At 46.9% G+C, this 22,151-nt stretch overlaps 1 protein-coding gene across 1 annotated transcript in view; it reads right to left on the reverse strand.

Annotated features, from left to right (window-relative positions):
- Nucleotides 1-22,151, reverse strand: part of LOC309340672 (uncharacterized protein) — a gene marked incomplete at its 3' end in the record, with an annotated part of 204,225 nt that overhangs the window by 10,339 nt on the left and 171,735 nt on the right. Inside the window, exon 2 of the mRNA XM_081859552.1 lies at nt 8,049-10,141. Coding sequence (XP_081715678.1) covers nt 8,049-9,663 — 1,615 coding nt within the window. The 5' untranslated portion in view covers nt 9,664-10,141. The remainder of the gene's footprint in view (nt 1-8,048; nt 10,142-22,151) is intronic.

A 22,151-nucleotide genomic window follows, 5' to 3' on the forward strand; every position in this document is an offset into this window, starting at 1 on the left:
TCTTTGGCAACCTTGGCTGAGATGCATTACGGTGCACTGAGAGTGTGGGTGGAAAGGGATGATCCGCCCACACATGCTTGCTAGAGCTCAAAAGCAAAGAGCATTAGCCTAAAAAAAGTTTCGCTAAACCAGTTGAGAAGTGGAGCAATGTTAATCCTGGGCAATGCCATCCTAGTTTAGTGGATGTGGTAAGGCAGTATAATGTAAATGAAGAGCATTATTGCTAAACGACCTGGTATATCACGCGAGGCTTTAAAGAGACACTCAGAGTTGTAATTAAGTGTTTTAGCCCTCCTGAATGCACCAGTATAATTGAGGGTGAAACCCCGGCCTTTATCACAGAGACTCCTAAATCCTTCTTTCCACATCGTCTTCCCTTTGCATAACAATTTCTCCATTAGGCACTTGTAATACTGCTGCATTCACCCATTCCTTTTGAAATATCTTTAGAGTCCAGATCTGCCTGTAACTCAGATTTATGGGCCATCGAGTCCAGGGCTAATCCGACTGGCAACAGTCTCCCAAAGTCCCAGGCTGAAGAGCTCTAACTCAGCCCCAAGATCCTTTAATTGAAGGTGCCAGGTATACAATGCAGGTGCTCTGCTACTGGGTTATCATCCCACCGTGAATGTTCATTGCAATCATTACATTTTCAGCCTGCCCTCCACATTCTGTGATTTCAAGTCCAGCAAAATGTGGAGAGCAAGAAAATGAGGAGAAAACAGGGGGTCCCAGGTTCTGAAGCAGGTTTCCAGCCTTATAAACATATTATTCTTTGCATTTTAAAAAGAAATGTGAAGGTAACTGGCTGGGAGATCATGACTTGCCCCAAGCAAAAAATAGAATTTGTATTGGAGATGAGCTTTGAGCTGAGATCTGAATCTAATGCTTACAAAGTAGACGCAAACACCATGCAATATTTTAAAATACAGAATACAATAATTAGAACAGCAAAAATAAATTATAATCACAACATAAAAATGTACAGAAGAGACTTAATAAAACAGTTTGCAAGAGAAATGTATTTTTATCTTGCAGTAAAAGACATGGGCAGTTCAAATTAATTTTACTGGAAACAAAATTACAAAATGCTACCATGTAAGCTTATGTACATGGGTTGAATTGGGTCGAATTAACTGTGTTATAATGAACTGAGCTGATCTACTTCCTTCTTGGTGTAAACCAGATCTAGAATTAGAGGCAGATGAGATGTGACATAATGAAAGTATGATTTTAAATATATAAATAGCCTGGCATGCATGGTTTTAAATAGAAAAAAACAGCATTACTAGGGGAGGGGGCTGGATGAGGGTCGTAGTATTTGGGCTTTACCTTTTGCCCCCCACCTTCCATGTTCTGATTCAAATCAATGCTCCCTGCATGCAGCAGCTATTTGTCATGGATGGTATGTTCACATCTGTACCAGTAGGAGATTCCCTCCCATTGCAAATAGCTAAGAAGACCACTCCTGATTCAAGGGGGGCGGGGTGCAAAGGATTAAAGCCCCACAACCATCACAGTCCTGAGCTAGCCATTTTATTTTTTATTTTTTTTTTAAAGCAAGGGCTAAAGGCATGAATAACATGACCTCTAGTTTGGGCCAAAATGAAGTGAAAGTTGAGATATTTGTGTCAAATCTTTTTTTTCAAACTGTGTATGCCCATTCTCTTTCTTCCTTCCTAATCTCAAACTCTCAGATTTGACAGGCTCCCAAGAACCCTCTCATCTCATTGTAGCCTCTCTGCCTAAGGAAACTATCTTTATTTATTTATTTTCCATTCCACGCTGTGTTGATCTCTAATAATTTGATAAAATACAGGGCAAAATTATGTGGGAAGTAAAAATAAAAGAAAGTCCTAAGGCTGTTTTCATTAACACAAGCAGCAAAATTCATTGTTCCTTGCTTACTGGGGAGACTTGTGGGGAAACGCACCAGGGAAATATCAATAAAAAGTTTTCTTTTGTCATTTTAAATTAGATAGATAGCAATCATCTGACCAGTTACCCTGGCAAATTATATTGCTCCCATGCACAGAGGTAGAGAAATCTAAAAATGTTCCGAGTTTGTATCTACTTGACAGGTTGCACTGGGGAGAACTGCCTACTCTGGGAGCGTGGAGGCAAGCAGGTGCACACCAGCGCAAGCGGTGATGTGGGGGTCACCAGTGTGGCACCCACGAGCTCCATTGCGCCCTCAAGCACTCCTTTGGTTCCTCCCACAGGCGCCCAAGAACCACTCTTGAAGGTACCCTAAACCACATTTGAAAGCCTGACTTGAAACCCACCCTGGAGTGTGCTTCATCCAGGCAGACACACAGACCAGAAGCCCCAGCACCATTGCCTAAACTGATCTGCACAAAGAAGAGGCTTCCACTGCAATGCCCACCTTTGGGAAAGAGGGACTTGAGATATTTCCGACAAATTACAGGAAGACAGATTTCAGCCGGATACTGGAAGAAACTTCTTGGTGGCAAGAGCAATCCATCAAAGGAACCAATTACTTAGAAGAAGGATGATCTCTCCCTCAGTCTGGGTCTTCAAGCAAAGGCTTTGGGGTGCTCCAACTCTGGGATCCCCTGCACTGAGCAAGAGAGTAAACATTATAGCCTACAAGGCCCCCTTCAAATGTGTGATTCTAAAGGGTGGCATCAAAGCATGGCAGAAAACCAATCGCTCAGGCGGTGACCCTATGTTATCTGCCTGGCACTTACTCACTTAGTAGTGAGTAAGCCCCAGTGAGCTTCATGGGACAGTAAACACTCATTAGATTGCATTGTGTCTGTTGCACAGAACTAGGCAGTGTGGTGCTCTCCAGATGTTGAGGGTTACAACTCTTGCCACCCCTGACAACTGACCATGCTGGGTTAGGGCTGATGCGAGTTGTAGCCCAAAACGTTTGCAGATAACTCACTTTTGCTACCCCTGAATTACAGAAAACATCAGACACTAGATTGTGGAAGGAGAGAGGTCGATTCCATCCAAACACTGTGCATTGTGCACAGGCCATCTGTCACGCCATCTTCTGGGACAAGTAAGATGTGATTTTCTATGATTCAGAAGATCAGCTGAGAAGCACAAGCAACGGGTCTCCCTGATTCATTTGCTGCCCTGCCAGCCTGTCTCTCATTCATTTCCCAACTCACATTTTAGCACAGACCACAGCAATGGCCCAGGATCTTAATGTACTCATTAGGACATAACAATTTATCACTGCCGGGCAGATAACAGCGAAAACCCAATACAGAGGATACACTGCATTTTAAAAGAGCATAAACAATTTAAAGCAAATTAAAAATAAATCTGCCCTGTCTTAATAAAGGTCTCATAAATATACTAGCAAATTACAATGAGATAAGTAGGACTGGAGCAATACAGCGGGGGGGGGGGAGGATATTGATCTAATGCATGTCCTGCCTTCAAATCAGTTCACATAGCCAGAAAACATAGAGGACCCAAAATATATATATTTGAAATTATCTTCATTTTAAAAAATGAGAATAAATATTCCAAATGTTCAGCATCTCTCCGCACACCCAGGTCATTTAAGAAGCCAAGCCATCAATGATCTGCTAAAGTGGTTGTAATGTAAGGGAGACACTAAAGTACCATAAATTGCAAAACGCACACCAACACACACACACCACCTACCTTGAAGTGTCATGTAAGAGATTCCTTTTCGTATGGGAGTGATTTGACAAACAAACAAAAATATGTGTCAGCAGAATTCTTTTTTGCTCCAAATCTTGTGGCATGCATCCGAAATGCAAATCACACCACTAAGTCTTCTGATTAAGGTGGAGGCAGTTCTTACACATAAGGAATGGATGTGATATTGAAGTTAGCATAATCACCCACGTGTTTTAAAGCAGCTGTTCTAGTGCCCTTTTGCACAGATATTCCTGAATTATATGGGGCTTGATCCAGCCAAATTAAGTCCTATTGACTTGCTTAATCTCTCCCTCTGAAATCAATGAGACTTGAATGTGCTTAACTTTGGCAAAGTCAGGTCCGTGATCTGTAAGGGTACTGGTTTTTTCTGGCTGGGGTGTGTAAGTGTGTGCAAGAGAGATGGACAGATTTGTGTGCAGTGATTGTGTTGTTTGTTTGTTTGTTGTTGTTGTTGTTGTTGTGTGTCATTCAACACCGCCACCCCACCAACTTCCAATTACTAGGAGAGTGCCTTAGCGGGATTCTCAGCAAACATGCACAGAATTTATCTCTGGATATTCAACTATTGATATTGATATTTATTGATACCAAAGATATGCATGGAAACTGAAAAGAGGTGCTGAATAACTACAGACACTCCATTTCTGTCAAACCTATATTAATGAGGTTTTGTGAAATCAGGATAGCAGAACATATGCACAGGGCCATCTGCCCACCCCCAGGTTGCCCAGAGTTGTTGACCTTTTTTTAGGGGGGAACCCCAAAGTTGTTGACCTTTTTTAAGGCCTGCCCAGCCTCAGCATCAACAGGGGAGCCTGAGGTGGCAGCAGCAGAGCAAGTGGGGGGGGGGGCAAGCATAGCCCAGCACAACAACAGTTGAGCCTAAGGAGTCAACGACTAACTGAAGCCGGGTGCCTTGTGTGAGCAGTGTCCGCGCGGTGGGCCTCTCGATAGTCCACCAATCCCAGGCATGCAGGAGGCGGAGGTGGAGCTGGCTGGCTGCCTCAGCGCCTCGCTCTCCTGCAGCAGAAGAGCTGCAGTGCTCCGACAGGCTCTGCTCCGCTCAGCAGTGGTTGTCGGCTCTTCCCAATCCCTGGACTCCAAATCTCGGCCCCGGACTCTCAGCCTGACGCCCCTGAGAGCCTGGCGCCCGGGTGCCCCTCACCCCCGCAACTATGGATAAGACGGCCCTTAGATTGTTTCTAAGGGTGCAATTCTGAATTCAGATCTGGCGGTCATGTGGTGGGCGTACCAGGGGCGTGTGCTGTGCTTGCTGATTGGCTGCTGCAGTGAGCATTGCTGTGTGCCCTTTGTCCCCCGTTCCTGCACTGTCAGTTGTGTACTGCTTCCCATGAGCTTTCTCTGTCTGAGCTCATAGTTTGCACACACCTGATAAGGGTACCTGGGAACTCTCCCCTGCATGTCAACAGGTGGGTGCAGTTCCCATGGTGCTGCCAGCTGAGTTGGCTCTCTCTGTCTGGGTGGTGTTAAGTTGTGGGTTGACATAGCAGACGACACAGCGATTTCTCCAAGTAGCTCTTTATTTCGTAAGCTGGAATAGAACTGACTGCAAACAGCTCAGCCGGCCTGCTTTTATAGGCAGCTGGCTGTCAACATTGTAGCAACAACAGCCCAGAGTTCCCGCCTAAAATAACTGACGCGGACCTGAGTGAAAACTATCTACAGACCTGAGTGAAAACTATATACAGTATCCCCCTGCTGGCCCAGGGTGAAACTTCACTACATAACACCCCTCCCCACCGAGATAAGGCGTTAGTTACAATCGTAATGGTTTCCTTATATACAGCACTACGCGTAATGGTTCAGTTAGGCACAAAAGCATATCGGTTACATTTCCCATACTTAGACCAACAGTGATACCTGTCCAACAACATAGTCCTTTAAATAAGTTGGGCGCTTGGGAACTCTGCCAGACCGCCGGCGACTGGTAGCCAAGTCCAGAGGGCCACACAGTTCTTGCTGAGGCTGTGGTGCGACCCTAGATGGCGTTGGAACCAACTCCCCTGGATCCGCTGCTGTGGGTGGAGCCTCTGCAAGTGGAGTGGTCTGAGTCTGTGGTAAGTCTGGCAGACCCTCTGAAGCGGCTCGGTTCGGCTCCACGCTGGCAGTTTGCGAGGGAGGTGTAGGTGGGGCCTCGCCATCTGTACGTGTCTCTTCTGGAGCCGCAAGCGCAGTTGGGGGCACCTCGGTAGTGTCCAAGTCCCCAACCCTGCGCCTAAGCTGGTCTATGTGCCGTCGCCACAAGCATCCGTCTTCGAGTGCCACCTGGTACGAGCGAGGTCCAGTGACTCCCACTACTGTGGCTGGCACCCAAGGAATGTCCCCCACATAGTTCCGGGCAAAGACTTGGTTTCCTGGGACAAATGACCGTGGCGCGTTGGCACAGCCTGGGGGTTCAGCCACGGCAAAGTCCAGGTGTAGCTGGTCGAGCGGTGACCTGAGGCGGCGGCCCATAAGCAGTTCAGCAGGACTCCGCCCTGTGGCCGCATAAGGGGTGATGTGTTGCACGAACAAGTATTCGGCAACCCGCTCATGCCAGTCTCCCCGGTCCAGGCGCGCCAGTGCCTCTTTTGCCAAGCGCACCATTCTTTCCGCTTGCCCGTTGCTGGATGGATGAAAGGGTGCCGTTAGGGCATGGCGGATGCCCAGTCCCAAAAGATACCGCTCAAACGTGCCTGACATGAACTGCGGTCCGTTGTCAGAGACAAGGACATCAGGACACCCATGCGTTGCAAACAGGCCTCGCAGCACCCGGATGACAGCTTCGGTAGTGGTGGAGGGCATCAGGGCGACCTCCAGCCATTTGGAATAGGCGTCCACCACTACCATAAAGGTCAGGCCGTGAAAGGGGCCAGCCAGATCAATGTGCACCCTCGACCAGGGTGTCTTTGGCATCTCCCAGGTGTGTCCCTTAGCTGCCGGTGGTGCAGGCCTCGACTCTTGGCACGCTTGACAGGCGGACACCCAGGCAGTGATGGCATCGTCCATATTAGGCCACCAGACGTAACACCGAGCCAACGCCTTCATTTTGACAATTCCCGGGTGGCCAACGTGCAGAGCCTTCAGGACGCGCTGACGGAGTCCCTGGGGAATCATGACGCGGTCTCCCCACAGCAGACAGCCGCGATGAGCTGAGAGTTCATGTTGTCTGGTTGCGAAGGGCTGGAACTCTGATGCAAAAGGCCCTTGTGGCCACCCCCTCCACACCCAGTTGAGCACCTGGCTGATGGTGCGATCCTGGGCAGACGCGGAGGCCACAGTGGCAGCCGATACAGGCGCTGCCGGAAGATCCTCAATCAGAAGGAGCGATGAAGCTGGAGCCGGGTCTTCCACAAATGCTGGAAGAGGGCAACGGCTGAGGGCGTCGGCATGGCCCATCGATTTCCCCGGGCGATGGATGAGCCGGTAGTGGTAGGCAGCCAGGAAAACAGTCCATCGCAGCATGCGTGGCGAGAGGACCGGTGGAGTTGGACGATCACCGGCGTGGAGGCCCAGGAGTGGCTTGTGGTCAGTGATGAGGTCAAAAGTCCTGCCATAGAGGTATTCATGGAACCTCTTCACTCCAGCCACAAGTGCCAGTGCCTCCTTGTCGAGCTGGCTGTAATTCCGTTCCGTCGGAGACAGCGTCCTGGAAAAGTAGGCGAGCGGTGCTTCTCTTCCGTCTGGAAAACGGTGACTAAGGACAGCACCGATGCCAAAAGGTGAGGCGTCGCAGGCAAGGACCAGCGGCCTGGATTCACTGTACTGTACCAGCACACTGTCTGATGAAAGGAGAGCCTTGACTGCGTTGAAGGCCGCCGTCTCCCGATGACCCCAGGCCCAAGGCGTCTTAGTGCTAAGGAGTCGGTGAAGAGGCTCAGCCACTGTGGCTTTGTGGGGCAGGAACATGTTGTAAAAGTTCAGCAGCCCCAGGAACGCCTGCAACTCCGTCTTGTTCTTTGGGATGGGGGCCTGCTGGATAGCGTGGATCTTGGATGTGGTCGGGTGAAGGCCGGAGGCATCGATAAGATAGCCCAGGAACTCTACCTGTGGAATGGCGATCTGGCACTTCTCCCTCTTTACCTTGAGCCCGGCCTCTTGGAACCTGGTCAGCACGGCACGGAGGCGCTCGAACAGCTGCTGGTGTGAGTCTGCAGACACCAAGACGTCATCAAAATATGGTACCACGCCCGAAAGCCCTTGCAAGAGACGCTCCATAAGGCTTTGGAAGATGCCAGGAGCCACACTCACCCCGAACTGCAACCGGCGGCAACGGAATGCCCCCCGGTGGGTGACGATCGTCTGGGCTTCAGCAGTGGCATCATCGACTGGCAGTTGTTGATAGGCTTGGGCAAGGTCCAGCTTAGCGAAGACCTTACCCTCACCCAGGGAATGCAGTAGGTGTTGGACAACAGGAACTGGATAAGCGTGCTGCTGAAGTGCCTTGTTGATCGTGCACTTGTAGTCAGCGCAGATTCTCACCGACCCATCTGGCTTGACAGGCGTGACGATGGGGGTTTCCCACTTGGCGTGGTCAACCGGCTCCAAAACTCCTTGGGCGATCAGTTTGTCCAGTTGTTCGTCCACCTTAGCCTTGAGAGCAAAGGGAACCCGGCGTGGCTTTAGCTTGATGGGGGCAACTTGTGGATCAAGGCTAAAGGAGATGGGCGTACCTGTATATTGCCCCAAGGTGCCGTCAAAAACCTCGGCAAAGTCTTTGACCAGACCCTCAGTCTCTGCGTTAGAGATGCAGTTGATGCCGGTGACTTCCAGGCCGAGGGCATCAAACCAGTCTAGCCCTAGGAGGCTTGGCCGCTGACCTTCGACCACCACCAACCGGAGCAGGCCCGAAAAATCCTTGAAGGCGATCCGGAACCAGCCAACGCCTACCACGGGAATGTCGTTTCCCTGGTAGTCTCTCAGGTGTACGCGGTGAGAGTCGAGTTGCCTTTTGGACACTCTGGGTACCAGTCTTTTGATGGTGCTCCTTGACACGATGGACAGGGTAGACCCGGTGTCGATCTCCATGTCACATGGAGCTCCTTCAATGAGCACCGTGACGTTCAGCTTGCGTCGCGTAGGCGAGTCGGTTTGGCCAATCGTGGTTCCAGACGGGCAGCGGCAGTTGGTGAGAGCGAAACAACTTTCCTTGGCAGACTGGAGTGAAGACTTGGACTTGCGAGTCGGTGAAGGGGGGGTGTCAGACGGAGCCGATCGGCAGACCTTAGCAATGTGGCCCCTTCTGGAACACTTCCTACAGATGGCGTCTCTGAATCGACACTTGGCACGGGAATGGTTGCCTCCGCAGCCGGCACATTCAGGTTGGCCCTTGGACTTCTGTTGGAACTTCCTGCGCTCCCGCTTTGTCTGGTGCACGTCATCGTCTTCACTGGAGGATGCCTCATCACTGCTGGCCTCTTCATTATGCACCGGAACTGGCTTCCTATCAAGACGCAGGCTGCTGGACTTGCGGATCTCCTGGGTGGAGCGTTCAGCAGCTTCTGAGGCCACAGCCTCCTCAATGGCTTTCTGCAGCGTGAGGTCTGGCTTGGCAAGGAGACGCCGTTGCAGATGGATGTCCCGGACCCCGCAGACGATTCGATCCATCAGGGCATCGTCTAAGTCTCGGAACTCACAGTGCATTGCAGCCTGTCGCAGGGCGGTGGTGTATTTGTTGATTGACTCCCCCTCTGCCTGGTTCCGGTGGTAGAACGCATGGCGGGCAGCAATCTTGGACGGCTTTGGTGCGTAGTAGTTGCGGAGCTTCTCTTGGATCGTATCCCATGGTGTTGCCTGGACTGCTTCAGGCGCAACCAATGCTCGGGCCGTCTCAAACACCTCAGGCCCACAGAGGCTGAGGAATAGGCCCCGCTTCCGATCCTTTGATACTGCTGTCAGCTCGTTGGCTTGGAGGTAGCAGTCGAACTGAGCGAGGTAGGAGTCCCATGATTCAGAGGCTGACGCAAACAGCGGTAGAGGCACAAGTGAAGCCATGATTCCGATGCCGGTGTGAAGGGCGATGGATGGAACACCGTGCTCTAGCCAGAACAGTCAGCTCTGAATTGGTTCTGTCCAGTGATGTCGCTCAGTGATTTCGCTCTGTGATTCAGCTCAGTGATTCAGCTCAGTGATTCAGCTCAGTTCAGAGGCTGGCCGCATCTGGCTGTGCTCTGATGTCCATCAATCCCACCTTCGTCGCCAGTGTTAAGTTGTGGGTTGACATAGCAGACGACACAGCGATTTCTCCAAGTAGCTCTTTATTTCGTAAGCTGGAATAGAACTGACTGCAAACAGCTCAGCCGGCCTGCTTTTATAGGCAGCCGGCTGTCAACATTGTAGCAACAACAGCCCAGAGTTCCCGCCTAAAATAACTGACGCGGACCTGAGTGAAAACTATCTACAGACCTGAGTGAAAACTATATACAGTATCCCCCTGCTGGCCCAGGGTGAAACTTCACTACATAACAGGTGGCTTGTTTCCACTCTGCTGGGCTAGGACCATCTCAGCTGGCATTTTCCCCTCCTGACCAAGTTCTGGATCTGGCGCATTATATACTGGCTTAACTGAGGCTGGCACAAATTGTACCATCTTCCTGAGTTTAGGATTGCTCCCTAAGCTACTACCCTGCCTCCAACATCTGATAATATCCAGATGCTTCAGATGATGCCACAAGGCCGTAAAGATGTGATTCATCCCTTGTTGTCCATTCCCAGCTCCTCAGCCAGTTTTTAGCACAAGCTATTACTCAAATAGAAATGTTTTAATTAATTTCAGTTAAAAGAAATCGGGGGTGGGGGGGGGGGAGAGGAGTGAGCATGGATGTTCCTGTTTTCCAAAATCAGATCTGACAGAATTGTGGGGGGTGGGGGGTGGGATAGAATCTGAAAGCCAGAAAGTGAAATTGATGGGAAACAGACCAGACTGGAAATGTCACTCCTGGGCTGAAACACAGCACACGCGAGACAAAAGGCTGTAATTTACAACTGAAATGAATTTGTCTTCTGCAATTGCCTTAAAATCCTTTTTTTTTTTTTTTTTTGGCAGATCTTGATAAGAAACATTCAGTATTTGAAATTCAGCGATATTTAATATTTTCTTGTAGTGTTTGATATCTGACATGCAAGGGTTTTCAGAATTTGACAGCACTCAGTAGATGACATTCCGTGGCATGTAGTATTTCAAAACTAGACTTGGAACTGCAGAAGCATTTGGTAGCTGATGTCTTCTTGGGCTGGTTTAGGGAAGTGGCTAATGATCCAATCTAATGTATCCCGTTTGTACTCTTCTTTTACCTGCTGAATTGAATTGGGGGGAAGAGGAAACTGCAGTCTCATACCCCCTGGGATACTTTTCATTTCCAGTTAAGGAAAGGCTAGAAGGACTATCCTATACCTTGCAGGCTTTCCCCACCATTGTCATCTCGTTCCCTTCTCAAAAGTCTTAGAAAAGGAAGGGAATTAACAGGAAAGCCTAGGAACAGGGTTGAACCCCATTTCTCCCTGCACTCGTAATTCAAAGGGCTCTACTCAAAATGAGGTAAGACTTTCTGAATTGGGGGATTCGAATTTTGAATTGAATTGTGAATTTTGCCTCCATCACTAAATATTCATGGCTTTCTGTCTTACCTTAGGGTATCCTTTTCCATGCTTAAAAGGTATCACAATATCCAGAATAGTCTTTTCTCTAGACTGCCACCTATTCCCTTCATTTTCTCTCCCCAGTGTCTTGCAATCTGTCTTTGCCACACCTCCCAATGTCCAAACCTATGTCTTTATTTTCTCTTTCAATGGGTGGTAACCAAATGTAAATTACGTTTTCCAGCTTTGGTATGAGCAGAATCTAAAATCTATTGGCAGGCTTAGGCTATGAAATCATGGCAGATCCCATTTTAGGGGATGCCAGTCTCTCTGCTTTCTCACATGACTGCGCTGAGGGAGGAAGGGCCCTTGACTGCAACACACCAGCTTCCATGAGGCAATATATCAAGGCATCCTGCTGACGAGAAGCGAGCACTTGTTTTATTGATGTGCAACATCAATTTTCTTGACTTTATGAGGAGGAGGCTAGCTCCCATTTCTGACAGCCAACTCTCACAAATTTTCTTATTGGGAAACAAAACAAAAAACTGGTGGGTTCATGATTCTGAACCACAAAACAGATGTGTAATTTTGTACTTCGTTTATTTGACCTAGACGTTAATAGAGTTCAATTCAGACAGTAACACATAATTTCTATGACATTTAGTCTCTTTCTAGTATAGGGAAATTTATATTCCGATATTGGGACCAAGAATGGGCCTTTAAAGTATTTGTGATTACGGTATCTTATTCCAAGGGGCTCAAGACAGTGTATATGGTTCTTTCTGCCTCATGGTATCCTGACAACAACCCTATGAGGCAGGCTAGATTTAGAGACAGTGACTGGTCCAAGTTCACCCAATGGAGAGTTGAACCTGCATTTTCCTGGTGACCTTGGTCCAACAGTGTAACTGTTATGTACTGAAGATCTCACCCTGGGCCAGCAGGGGGATACTGTAGATAGTTATGCAAATGAAGGATCGAAAGTGACGTTCAGTGATTGGATAGTTTGTATGCAAATGAAGGATCGAAAGTGACGTTCAGTGATTGGCTAGTTAAAGAAAATGGTTACTGTTGCATTCTAGTGGAGCTCCATATAAGCAGGCTGACTGAGCTCCTCTGTTCAGTTCTGTTCCAGCTTACAAATAAAGAGCTGCTTTGGAAGAATCGCTGTGTCGTCTGATATGTTTGCCCACAACTTAACAGTAACCACAACACTACGCAGGCTCTCACATGATCATCCACCTCCAGGAAAGGAGCATTTGTGGTTTAAGAGGGAAACACATTAGTAAGATGACTCACTTTACTAGTGCATTTTGGAACAGGTTCAGTATGGAAGTGACTTCCACATCACACTTTTAACCGTGAATTGGTAAACCCTAATCTTTTAAAAAAAAATTTTTGATGAAGTTTTATGTTTATTCAGGAAAGCAGATGTTCCTTTTTAAGGCTCTAGGCTGAGAAATAATATTGGTTCTCACTTTATATTCATAGTGTTATTGAAAGTCTGTGCAATACATTCAGCTCCTTAGCACCTTCCATCCAACAACTGAAAACCAGGCAACTGATTAAGCCTGAAGACAATTATTTCCTGAAACAACACACATCTTAACTGCTTCAGTGACTCTGAAAATTGAGCAGTAAGCTAACTGAACCTCCCTTACCCTTGCTGATGGGCTGGTGAGTTGAAATGCTGTGGTCATTTACAAAAGAAATGTGCTTTTGCAGCAAACTACTCAAGCAGGGTTTGTGGTTGTGTGCTGGTGCTAGAAGACTCAGGAGTCAAAACCTGTTATTAAAAAATAAAACACTGACATATGGATTGTTTATGCCTTGAATGTCAGGCCAATCTATCCTGGAAATTAAAAGTGGTATTCAACTAACGTGTCCCATCAGTGCAATGATTTCTGTTTTGTGCATTTAAAGCGTAATCCATAAAATTTGCACTTTCTGAAACTGTATGAACTGAAACACAGCTATCCTTCCCAATTCACACTTATCCGAATTTTGAGATGCAGTTCTATAATGAACAATGTTTACAAAAATGCATATATTGGGGAAAAGTGTGCCTAAAAATGAAGATATTAGTGAAAATATCATACTAAAACATTATATTAGGGGAAAATGCTTGCAAAAATGTGCACATTAGTCAAAACTGCATAAAGTGTGTCTTTGTGGATTTGTTATATACTGAGAAAACTCTAGAGTTTGGAGAAGTTTCTACAGCATAGGAAAACTACAGAGGATCTTTCCATGTAGAGTAATAAGATGAATATGGGAGGGGGGTTGGAATCCAGCAAAAGTTAAACACATAATTAGTACAATCCTATCCACATTTACTTGAAAGTAAGCCCCCGTGTATTCAATGGGATTCAGACTTATTTCTACATTGTCTGAGACTAAATCAATGAGAGTCACCTCTTGAGTAGACGTGTTAAGGTTATGTCATCAGTCTCATGGGTTTCAGTGGAAGAAACAAGTGCATGCTTAACTCTGTCCTGATGACAGCAGAGGTACCTTAAAGCAGAGCTGAAACTATGGCCAGGGGGTTGGGCTAGCTGGGGTTTTTGCCCTGGGCGAAGCCTTCAGAGGGGTGTCATTGAGGCTCCCAGCCTGTGTGTACACAAATGCATGTGGGGGTGCCAAACTGATCTTTGACGTGGCTAAAATAAAGCCTAGTTTTACCCCGGCCTTAAAGTACTTAACTTGGCCAGATTGTGCCCTGAATTTCACCTCCCATCATGTGTGTGAGAGAGAGTGAGCCTACTGAACAGAGGCAAATCAGCAGATTTGTGACTAATAGCATTAAGGAGAGGCGAATGCACCCTTATTTGTGGAAGGCCTCCGTGGCATATATTTTCCTCATAATGTAATAATGCAGTTGAATTTTATCTTCAGAGACTTGTGTGCGCAATGTATTGGATAAACCTCTATAGAGGAGGCCAGAGTGAGCAATATATGCTGCACCTTTCAGCGCAGCTACATCAAATTTGGTCTCCTCTCCCCGGAGAGCTGTACCTGTGCAACTGCCATTCAGTTCAATAGGCTTCTGATGAGGCATCACTTTGAGGACGGGGCTGTTGTCATTAGCTGGTGCAGCTGGGGAGGAGGGATAATCCCAAAAGGTTCAGTAAATAAGTTTTAAATTTAGCCTTCTAGCAAAATTTTGAATGTATTATTTACTTTTTGGATCCAGTTCCTGAATCCGCATTAAAGCTCCATAGCATAATCAATTATGGATTTATTGCAATGTACAATAGAATCCAATTTCCAGGGATTGCCTCGGGAGATGTTTTAGGATGATGATAAAACTAACAGTAATAGGTCTACAACTGCTAGAGTTAATTTCCACAGCCGCTAATTTTATAAATAACTAGAAAGAATGCCAGCTCCCAGCTACCTAGCCTGTGGCTCCATGCTGACAGGCCAGAATTCTCCTCTCCCAAATATACGCCCGTCTCTCTCCATACCGAGATTTCATTCTTAAATTTTGTACGGTAATGCGAGAATTAAACATCTGGAAGAAAGGAAGCACCAATCCAGACTTGTCCGATGCCATCCTTTCCTCCAAGAAGCAGATGGCATCTGGCACCTCACACAAACTCAGCCTAAGCAGTTGTGGGGACTGCCAGCAGCTGGCACAAATTTCTGGACCAGCTGAATATGTGCAAGCAATCTGCCAATGACCCATGTAACCCAGAGAGGATTGAATGGCTGATTGGAGCCATCACGGGTGTGAATACTTCATTGCAATCAGCACTGGATTTGAGGACGTGCCATCCTTGAGATATCTGCTCCACAAGGGATGAAGCATCTTTTAATACTTCTTGTAGCCTTGGAACAGTGTTTGCACCTTTTTTTGGGCTACTCCGCTTCCAGTGCCCTTCAGCTGCTGGGTACGACAATGGGAGGGGCTGTCGCTCAGTGGTAGCACATGTGCTGTGCATGCAAAAGGTCACAGGTTCAATCCCCAGCCTCTCCAGGCAGGGGTGGCAGGGTGGCATAGTAGCTAGAGTGCTGCTCTCAGCTTATCCTACCTCGCAGGAGCATTGTGTGTATGAAATGGAGTGGGGGTGAGGGTGGGAAGAAGCATCATGCTTGCCATCTTCACCTCCTTGTAGGAAGAGCAGGATATGAACGCAATCGTAGGGTGTCACTAGATTTAGAGATCATCCAGGGGCAGAATTTTGCAGCTTGAAGGACTATGTGAACAGCACTGGCAGCATTAAACTCCACAGCTAAGTCTTCTGTATGTGAGGAAAGTATAACATAATCAGATTGCCCTTGGAGATTGTCAGGCGCTCCTGAGATAATATGGAGGCAAAAAGGCTGATAAGGGAACAATGTGGGCTTTTTAATTAGAGATAGAGAAGCCTCCTGATCGGTTCATGCCCCACAAAAGCCCAGCCTGCTTTCTTTCCGAAGCTTTTTATCCATGACCAAATTATGCTTTCCCCACTTTTTTATATTAGAACTGCTCATCTGAGACTATTCTTAGTATGTCTCACCCAGAGAGCTAGTTAGATATTAAGGGTGGGGGAAACCAGGTATGTAATATATTAACAGCTTTAGAAAGTGGAAGCAGAGATAAAACGTGTTGTTTTCCATAACAGCGACACCCTTTGTGAGACGTTATTAAATCCCATGCTCTACTTTAATATATGGGCCATGCTAATCTCAGTCTGAGACAAAAGGCAATCACACAATGGTAAGTTGCTAGGTGCTCAGAGGACTTGGGGCATAGGCCCATGACGCAGATTTGCATATGCTAATTTATACATATAGATGTGTCTGGGGGGAAAGCGGTAGACAGTGGTGGATGGCATGACAGAGCAGAGACCTCCTAGAAGACGAGTTGCTGCTGTTTGCCAGAATGGGGAAAGGTGAGATGGCAGGTAGGGCATTGCAGTGCGAACACATTGGCAGGAGCACTTTGGCCACCTCATGAGAAGAGAAGACTCCCTGGAAAAGACCCTGATGTTGGGAAAGATTGAGGGCACAAGGAGAAGGGGAAGACAGAGGACGAGATGGCTGGACAGTGTTCTCGAAGCTACAAACATGAGTCTGGCCAAACTGCGGGAGACAGCAGAAGACAGGAGTGCCTGGCGTGCTCTGGTCCATGGGGTCACGAAGAGTCGGACACAACTAAACGACTAAACAACAGCAACAAATTGCATTTCAGTGCAACAATTACTTTGATAAAATGCATATTTTGTTATGTGCAAATGGCTTTAGATACATATTAGGTCCATAAATTACCATATAGCATATATTCAACACAAAAAAACAGTGACAATTTGTTGTTGGTAAAGGACAGCTGGACATAGAAAGGGCCCCATTACCTTCAGTAGCTTAGGGCCTCGTCAAACCTAAATCCGGCCCTGTTCAGGACCTGCTAATGACTTACAGAGGTACCTCGGGTTAAGAACTTAATTCGTTCTGGAGGTCCGTTCTTAACCTGAAACTGTTCTTAACCTGAGGTACCACTTTAGCTAATGGGGCTTCCTGCTGCCGCCGCACACCCCCCCCCCCATTTCTGTTCTCATCCTGAAACAACATTCTTAACCCAAGGTAATATTTCTGGGTTAGTGGAGTTTGTAACCTGAAGCGTCTGTAACCTGAAGCATCTGTAACCCGAAGTACCACTGTAATTGCTTGTGCGCCCTAGGCCTGCCCCTAACAACACTTCTGCACAACCATAGCACTGCGCTGCTGACCTTTGACACTCCCCACGGTTTGTGGGGATCAGCATTCTAGCCAAAGTGGATCACACAAACCTGAAGCAGAGGCGGATTTTGGGGAGTGCGACTGGCTCAGCTGCACTGGGTGCTGAGCCAAACAACAGAAGGTGAAAGATGGTAGTGGGGGGCTTTGAATTTGGGCATCACACAGGGGGCTGCTGAAATTTTAAAGCCCAAAGTCTGCCACTGCCTAAAGTCTATCTTCTTCTGCCTTAATTCATCTCTTTAGCTGTGAGAGGAGGGATCACCCTCTCATTGCTGTGATGGTTAATCCTCAAGAGAGATATGGAGAAGGTATTAACCACATATCCAGGCCATTAGCCAGTCATATGCTTAGCAAAAGGGATGTCCAATACATCTCTCTCTCTCTCTCTCTCTCTCTCTCTCTCTCTCTCTCTCTCTCTCTCTCTCTCTGTGTGTGTGTGTGTGTGTGTGTGTGTTTAAACTGGAACTTGGGATATTGACAATAAATAAAATGTTTATGTGACTGGCAGGGGTGGGAGGGAAATGCAATGATATTGGTTTCTTGGATAAATGCTCTTTTCTCATACCCTCAGCCCTGAATTTCTCATGCACATACAAGATGGGAGGCACTGATAAATCTAGAAAGCCACATATGCCAGCCTCCTCATACGTTTTCAGTGCACAATGACAGGGATCTAAATTGCTTTATTCTGATTAGTGAAGGTCCCCTGACTGTAAAATATACACTGCAGGAGAAAAGATTGAGTTTTACTTCCTTTGACACATCAATTTGGAAGAATTATAGCTCTCACACAGGGTCCAAAGCATGTATCTACCTTCATGCATGTACTCTAGAAGCTAATTACCAGCATATATATTGAGGAAGGAAGATGCCATTAGTGTTCTAGAGACCTACAAGTAATTACATGCTGGTGGCATCCCCCCCCCCACCGGCGAATTTTTAGACCACTGAGCTGCAATTTTCAAATATCTTCAAAAGAACAATGGAAAAAGTTGATTTAAGAACAAAATAGAATAAACGAGTCTTCCATTGGCCAAAACCTTCATTCCCTCCCCCTTTACAGATTCTCAAGCCACTTTCCATATACTGCATCCTACCAGAAATAAGAAAGAGCACACAAATAATTGGGTGTGCTCCATTTACAGAACAGCCTTGCATGATGTGCATATTCCAACTGTCAGGGCTAGTGGCAATTATTCCTTTGCAGTTTCTCCATCAGAACATTTCCCAGAATCAACCATGTCCTTTAAACATTTGACCAGGGTGGGTGGGGATATTTTAAAACTATTCGTTAAATTATTATGAGGATCCAAACACCCACCCACAAAATATCACAATGAGTAGTTCCTGAGCAGGCTTGTGCAGAGTGAGTAACAATGGCAATTTAAAGAATACATTTATGCAAATGAAATTTGACCTGCCAGAAACCTCCGTTTTTGGGACTTCTATCCTTCTCTTTAAAACCTACCAAATAATATAGGCAGTGGGGCTTGCCTTGGACTCCCAAGTAAAATTCTGGCGCTCTGGGGGGTGTGTGTGTGTGTGTAAATGGATTAGTGTCAGAAATCAAACTGTGTGTGCAAAGGTACTTTGGGTGGACCTGGAATATTGAGTTTAGTGTATCTTTGTGGTGTTCATCAGCTGCTATCCTAGCACCATTTTTTGAAAGTTAGGTCCCCCACTTCTAGGAACAAAAGCAATCAGATTTGGCTATATGTTGGCATCCCAGAAGTTAAATTAAGCTAATTCTGTGTGAGGGAATGCTTCCTGAAAATGCAGTGCTGTCTTATGGTCTTGTAGCTTGTGAAGTCATCCCGGACATTTTGCTACCAAATGGCAAAAGCCACCCCTGCCTCTGACCCCTGCTAGAGCCAACACTCCAAGAGGTCTTGCTGCAGCATTCCTGCCTTCACCTATCACCCCTTTCCCTTTCCCTTTGGCTCAGCTCACAAAGCTTCCTTATGGCTAGTTTTGAGTTTCTCATATACTCAATAGAATTGTAGAATGGTAGAGTTGGAAGGGGCCCTGAGCATAATCTAGTCCAACCCCCTGCAATGCAGAAATATGCAGCTGTTCCACATGGGAATCAAACCTGCAATCTTGGTGTTATCAGCAACACGCTCTAACCAGCTGAGCTATCCAAGGAGATGCTTTAAATGCCCCCCCATTGTTTGGACGCGGCCAGCAATTGAATACCAACTGCTGCTGCTGCACTGTGTGTCCAGCTAAGCCAAGGTGGGTAAAGGAGTGTGCAAGCTTCCTGGTTGCACAACAGTCTTCACCAGGCAGCTGACGAATTCTGCGAACTTGACAAAGAGATCAGCATAACAGGTTAACTTTGCCAGCCCGGTGGAGCACTCTGTGCGACTTTTCCTCCTCCTCTTTTTCCAAACACCCCTTTCGACAACAGCCGTTTGACAAACGAAACGGTATGTGCATACCTATTTTGTATCTGTAATTCTCAAAGCAGCTGCACTAGCCCAGGGGAAATGTACTTGAAGGCATCGTCTCTGTCTCACTTCTTATGGGTATCAAAGACACCACACGTAACAAGAAGCTGGGCAATTTAGTGGGGATTTACACACATTAACTCCTCTAAAGAAAAATCAAATGCTTTTTCACAGTGCCGGCTGAACTGAGCTGGCTGTGTCATCCGCGCTGTCCCCTTCGCCGCCGCCTGAACACAGACAGCTCATGCAGCGAATGATGAATTGGAAAAGCTGCAGTGCGCGGTGCTGGTGTAAGCCACATGGGGAGTACAAACGCAGAGAAAAGCCGCTCGCATGAAGGGACTTAAACCCAAAGCCACTTTTATTGGGGAAAGAACTCCCCGCATGCTGAGCATGATCTGGAGGAGGGTTGGGGGAGAGAACCTTCACCGCAGCCTTTGTGTTAAACCCCACCATGAGCCACACTCACACGGCTCTTTAGAAGTTGGCTGCCATTAAAACCTAAACAAAAGCAGCGAGCAAATGCAGCTTTGACTTTCGGTCTTTCCTCTCGATTTCAGACCAGCTGCTCAATAGCTGCTTTGCAGGCCAAGTGGCACTCCCCACGCCAGTCCAGAGAAGGACTTCAGCCTGCCTTAAATGTAAGGGGTTGGATGGAGGGAACTTTCCAACCAATAGCACCCAGATTCTTGTAGTCATCGAGCAGAAAACATTCTTTACAGGGCCAAATTTGCAGTGTCTAATGCGCCAAAGGAAGGGAGCAGTGGCAGGGTGTTGGGTGAAAAAGCTGCGTACACCATGAAGTCAGCTTTGCGCACACACACACACACAGAGTTTGCCTACTGCCTTCAGCGATGGCAGATGGGTGACACTGTCCCATCACCAGTGGTGTGTGTGTGTGTGTGTGTGTGTGTGTGTGTGTGTGTGTACGCGCACGCCAGCTTTGCCTTGGGCAGCAAAAGGTCTTGGCCACTTTCTGATTATTTATATACTAATGGAGGATTGTGAACATTCCTAGAATAGTTTGTAGGTGTGCTTTGCAGTACCTTTACTTGTTCCCCATTGCCCATATAGACATACCACTCAGATGCATTTATCTGCATTCATGCATGCATCACACACACACCCTTAATGCTAATGATGAACCCAACATTTGCAACCTTTGGTATTCAGCTTGAAATATATGCTTTCCATGGCAGTAAACTGTCCAGTAAAGTGTGCTCAAATAACTTTGTAAGAAGCGTTTTTGAAAGAGCAGTTTTATGGCATTTCCTTCCCCCTCCACTTCACAATGGCTTCCTCAAAGAACATCCCATTGGTTTCCACATCCAGATTAGATATACATAAGGACCGAAGTTGAGCCTGCTGGATCAGGCCAGTGACCCACCTAGTCCAGCATCCTGTTCTCACAGTGGCCAACCAGATGCCTATGGGAAGCCTTCAAGCTGAACATGATCACAACAGCACTCTGCCTACCTGAGATTCCCAGCAACTGGTGTTCAGAGCCATAATGCCTCTGACAATGGAGGTAGAACATAGCCCTTGTGGCTTGCAGCCCTTGTTGGTGGCATCTATAATTTAGATTACCATATATAGGATGCAATTTAAACATTCCCCAGGATTGCCGCATTTTATTGTCACTCTGCTGCTGCTAAATTTGGCATCTTTTTGCAAGCTAAAACCATGACTGCCTAAAGTGGCATGAAGCTGCTGCTTTACAATGTATGGTTCAGATATGGCCTAAAAGTGCACATCCCATAGCATGATCCTGTGTTGCTGGATTTGACTGTGAGTTGCAGTCTGGCCTTGTGGGAGAATCTAGCAACACAGGTGTAGGAATAAGTGGGAGGGAATTCATCCTAGAGGGATTCTTGACCTCAGATATGTAGCTGGGTGTGGAGAACATGCTTTGGTCATCATTGTGTTTCAGTTGTGTGGTGGTCAATGTCACTAGCAGTAAAATGGCGCAGGGAAGTATGTACAAACCTGGCTAATTAAAATTCCCCATATAATATTATGGGAGAAAGGGTAAATATTCTTTCATCCACACCAAAAATGCAAAGCCGCTTCTCCCAGGGAGCTTGTCCCTCAGCATCTTGAATGGATAATCAGAGTGTGCTGGCATTCAGCGGTAATCAATTAGCACCTACTTTAGATTAAATTGAGAATATGTAAATTGGGCTTCTCATCAGGCTGCACAGTCAACATTTCAGAGAGATTTGCCCTGCTGCAGAAGCATTCAAAATAAATGAAGCACAGAAATCTTTTGTAGAGTAGAGAGCAGCGGCTGGTGAGCTGCACCTTAACTCCACAGCCTTTTGAAAGAAGCTGCAGTTGTCCAGTTTGATCGAGACCAATCCCTCTGGCCAAGGTTACTTCCCTGTGAGATGGATGTGCGCCATTTAAGCATCATCACAAATCATGGCATATCGGTTGTGTGCCGGCAAGTATGCTGTAATGTTGCTTGCCTGTCAGTGGTCATAAATGTTCCCTGCTGAGACACACTGTCCCTGTGTGTAGAGAATGGTGCTAAGTGGACCAGAACTGTTTTACACGCTACAGGAAGGCAGAAAAGGAGAACACAATGGGCAGTGTTTCTATCTCACTACTGGAGGAATGGTTCGTGCTTCCCCTTCATAATGGACCAAGAGCCACACAATGTTTACATGGAAGACGCACACAATTCTAAACAGACTTTTGGAATTAATTGTTGTTGTTGTTGTTTAG

Source organism: Podarcis erhardii, assembly GCF_964252035.2.
Source record: "Podarcis erhardii genome assembly, chromosome: 4".
In the NCBI taxonomy this organism is placed as follows: Eukaryota; Metazoa; Chordata; class Lepidosauria; order Squamata; family Lacertidae; genus Podarcis; species Podarcis erhardii.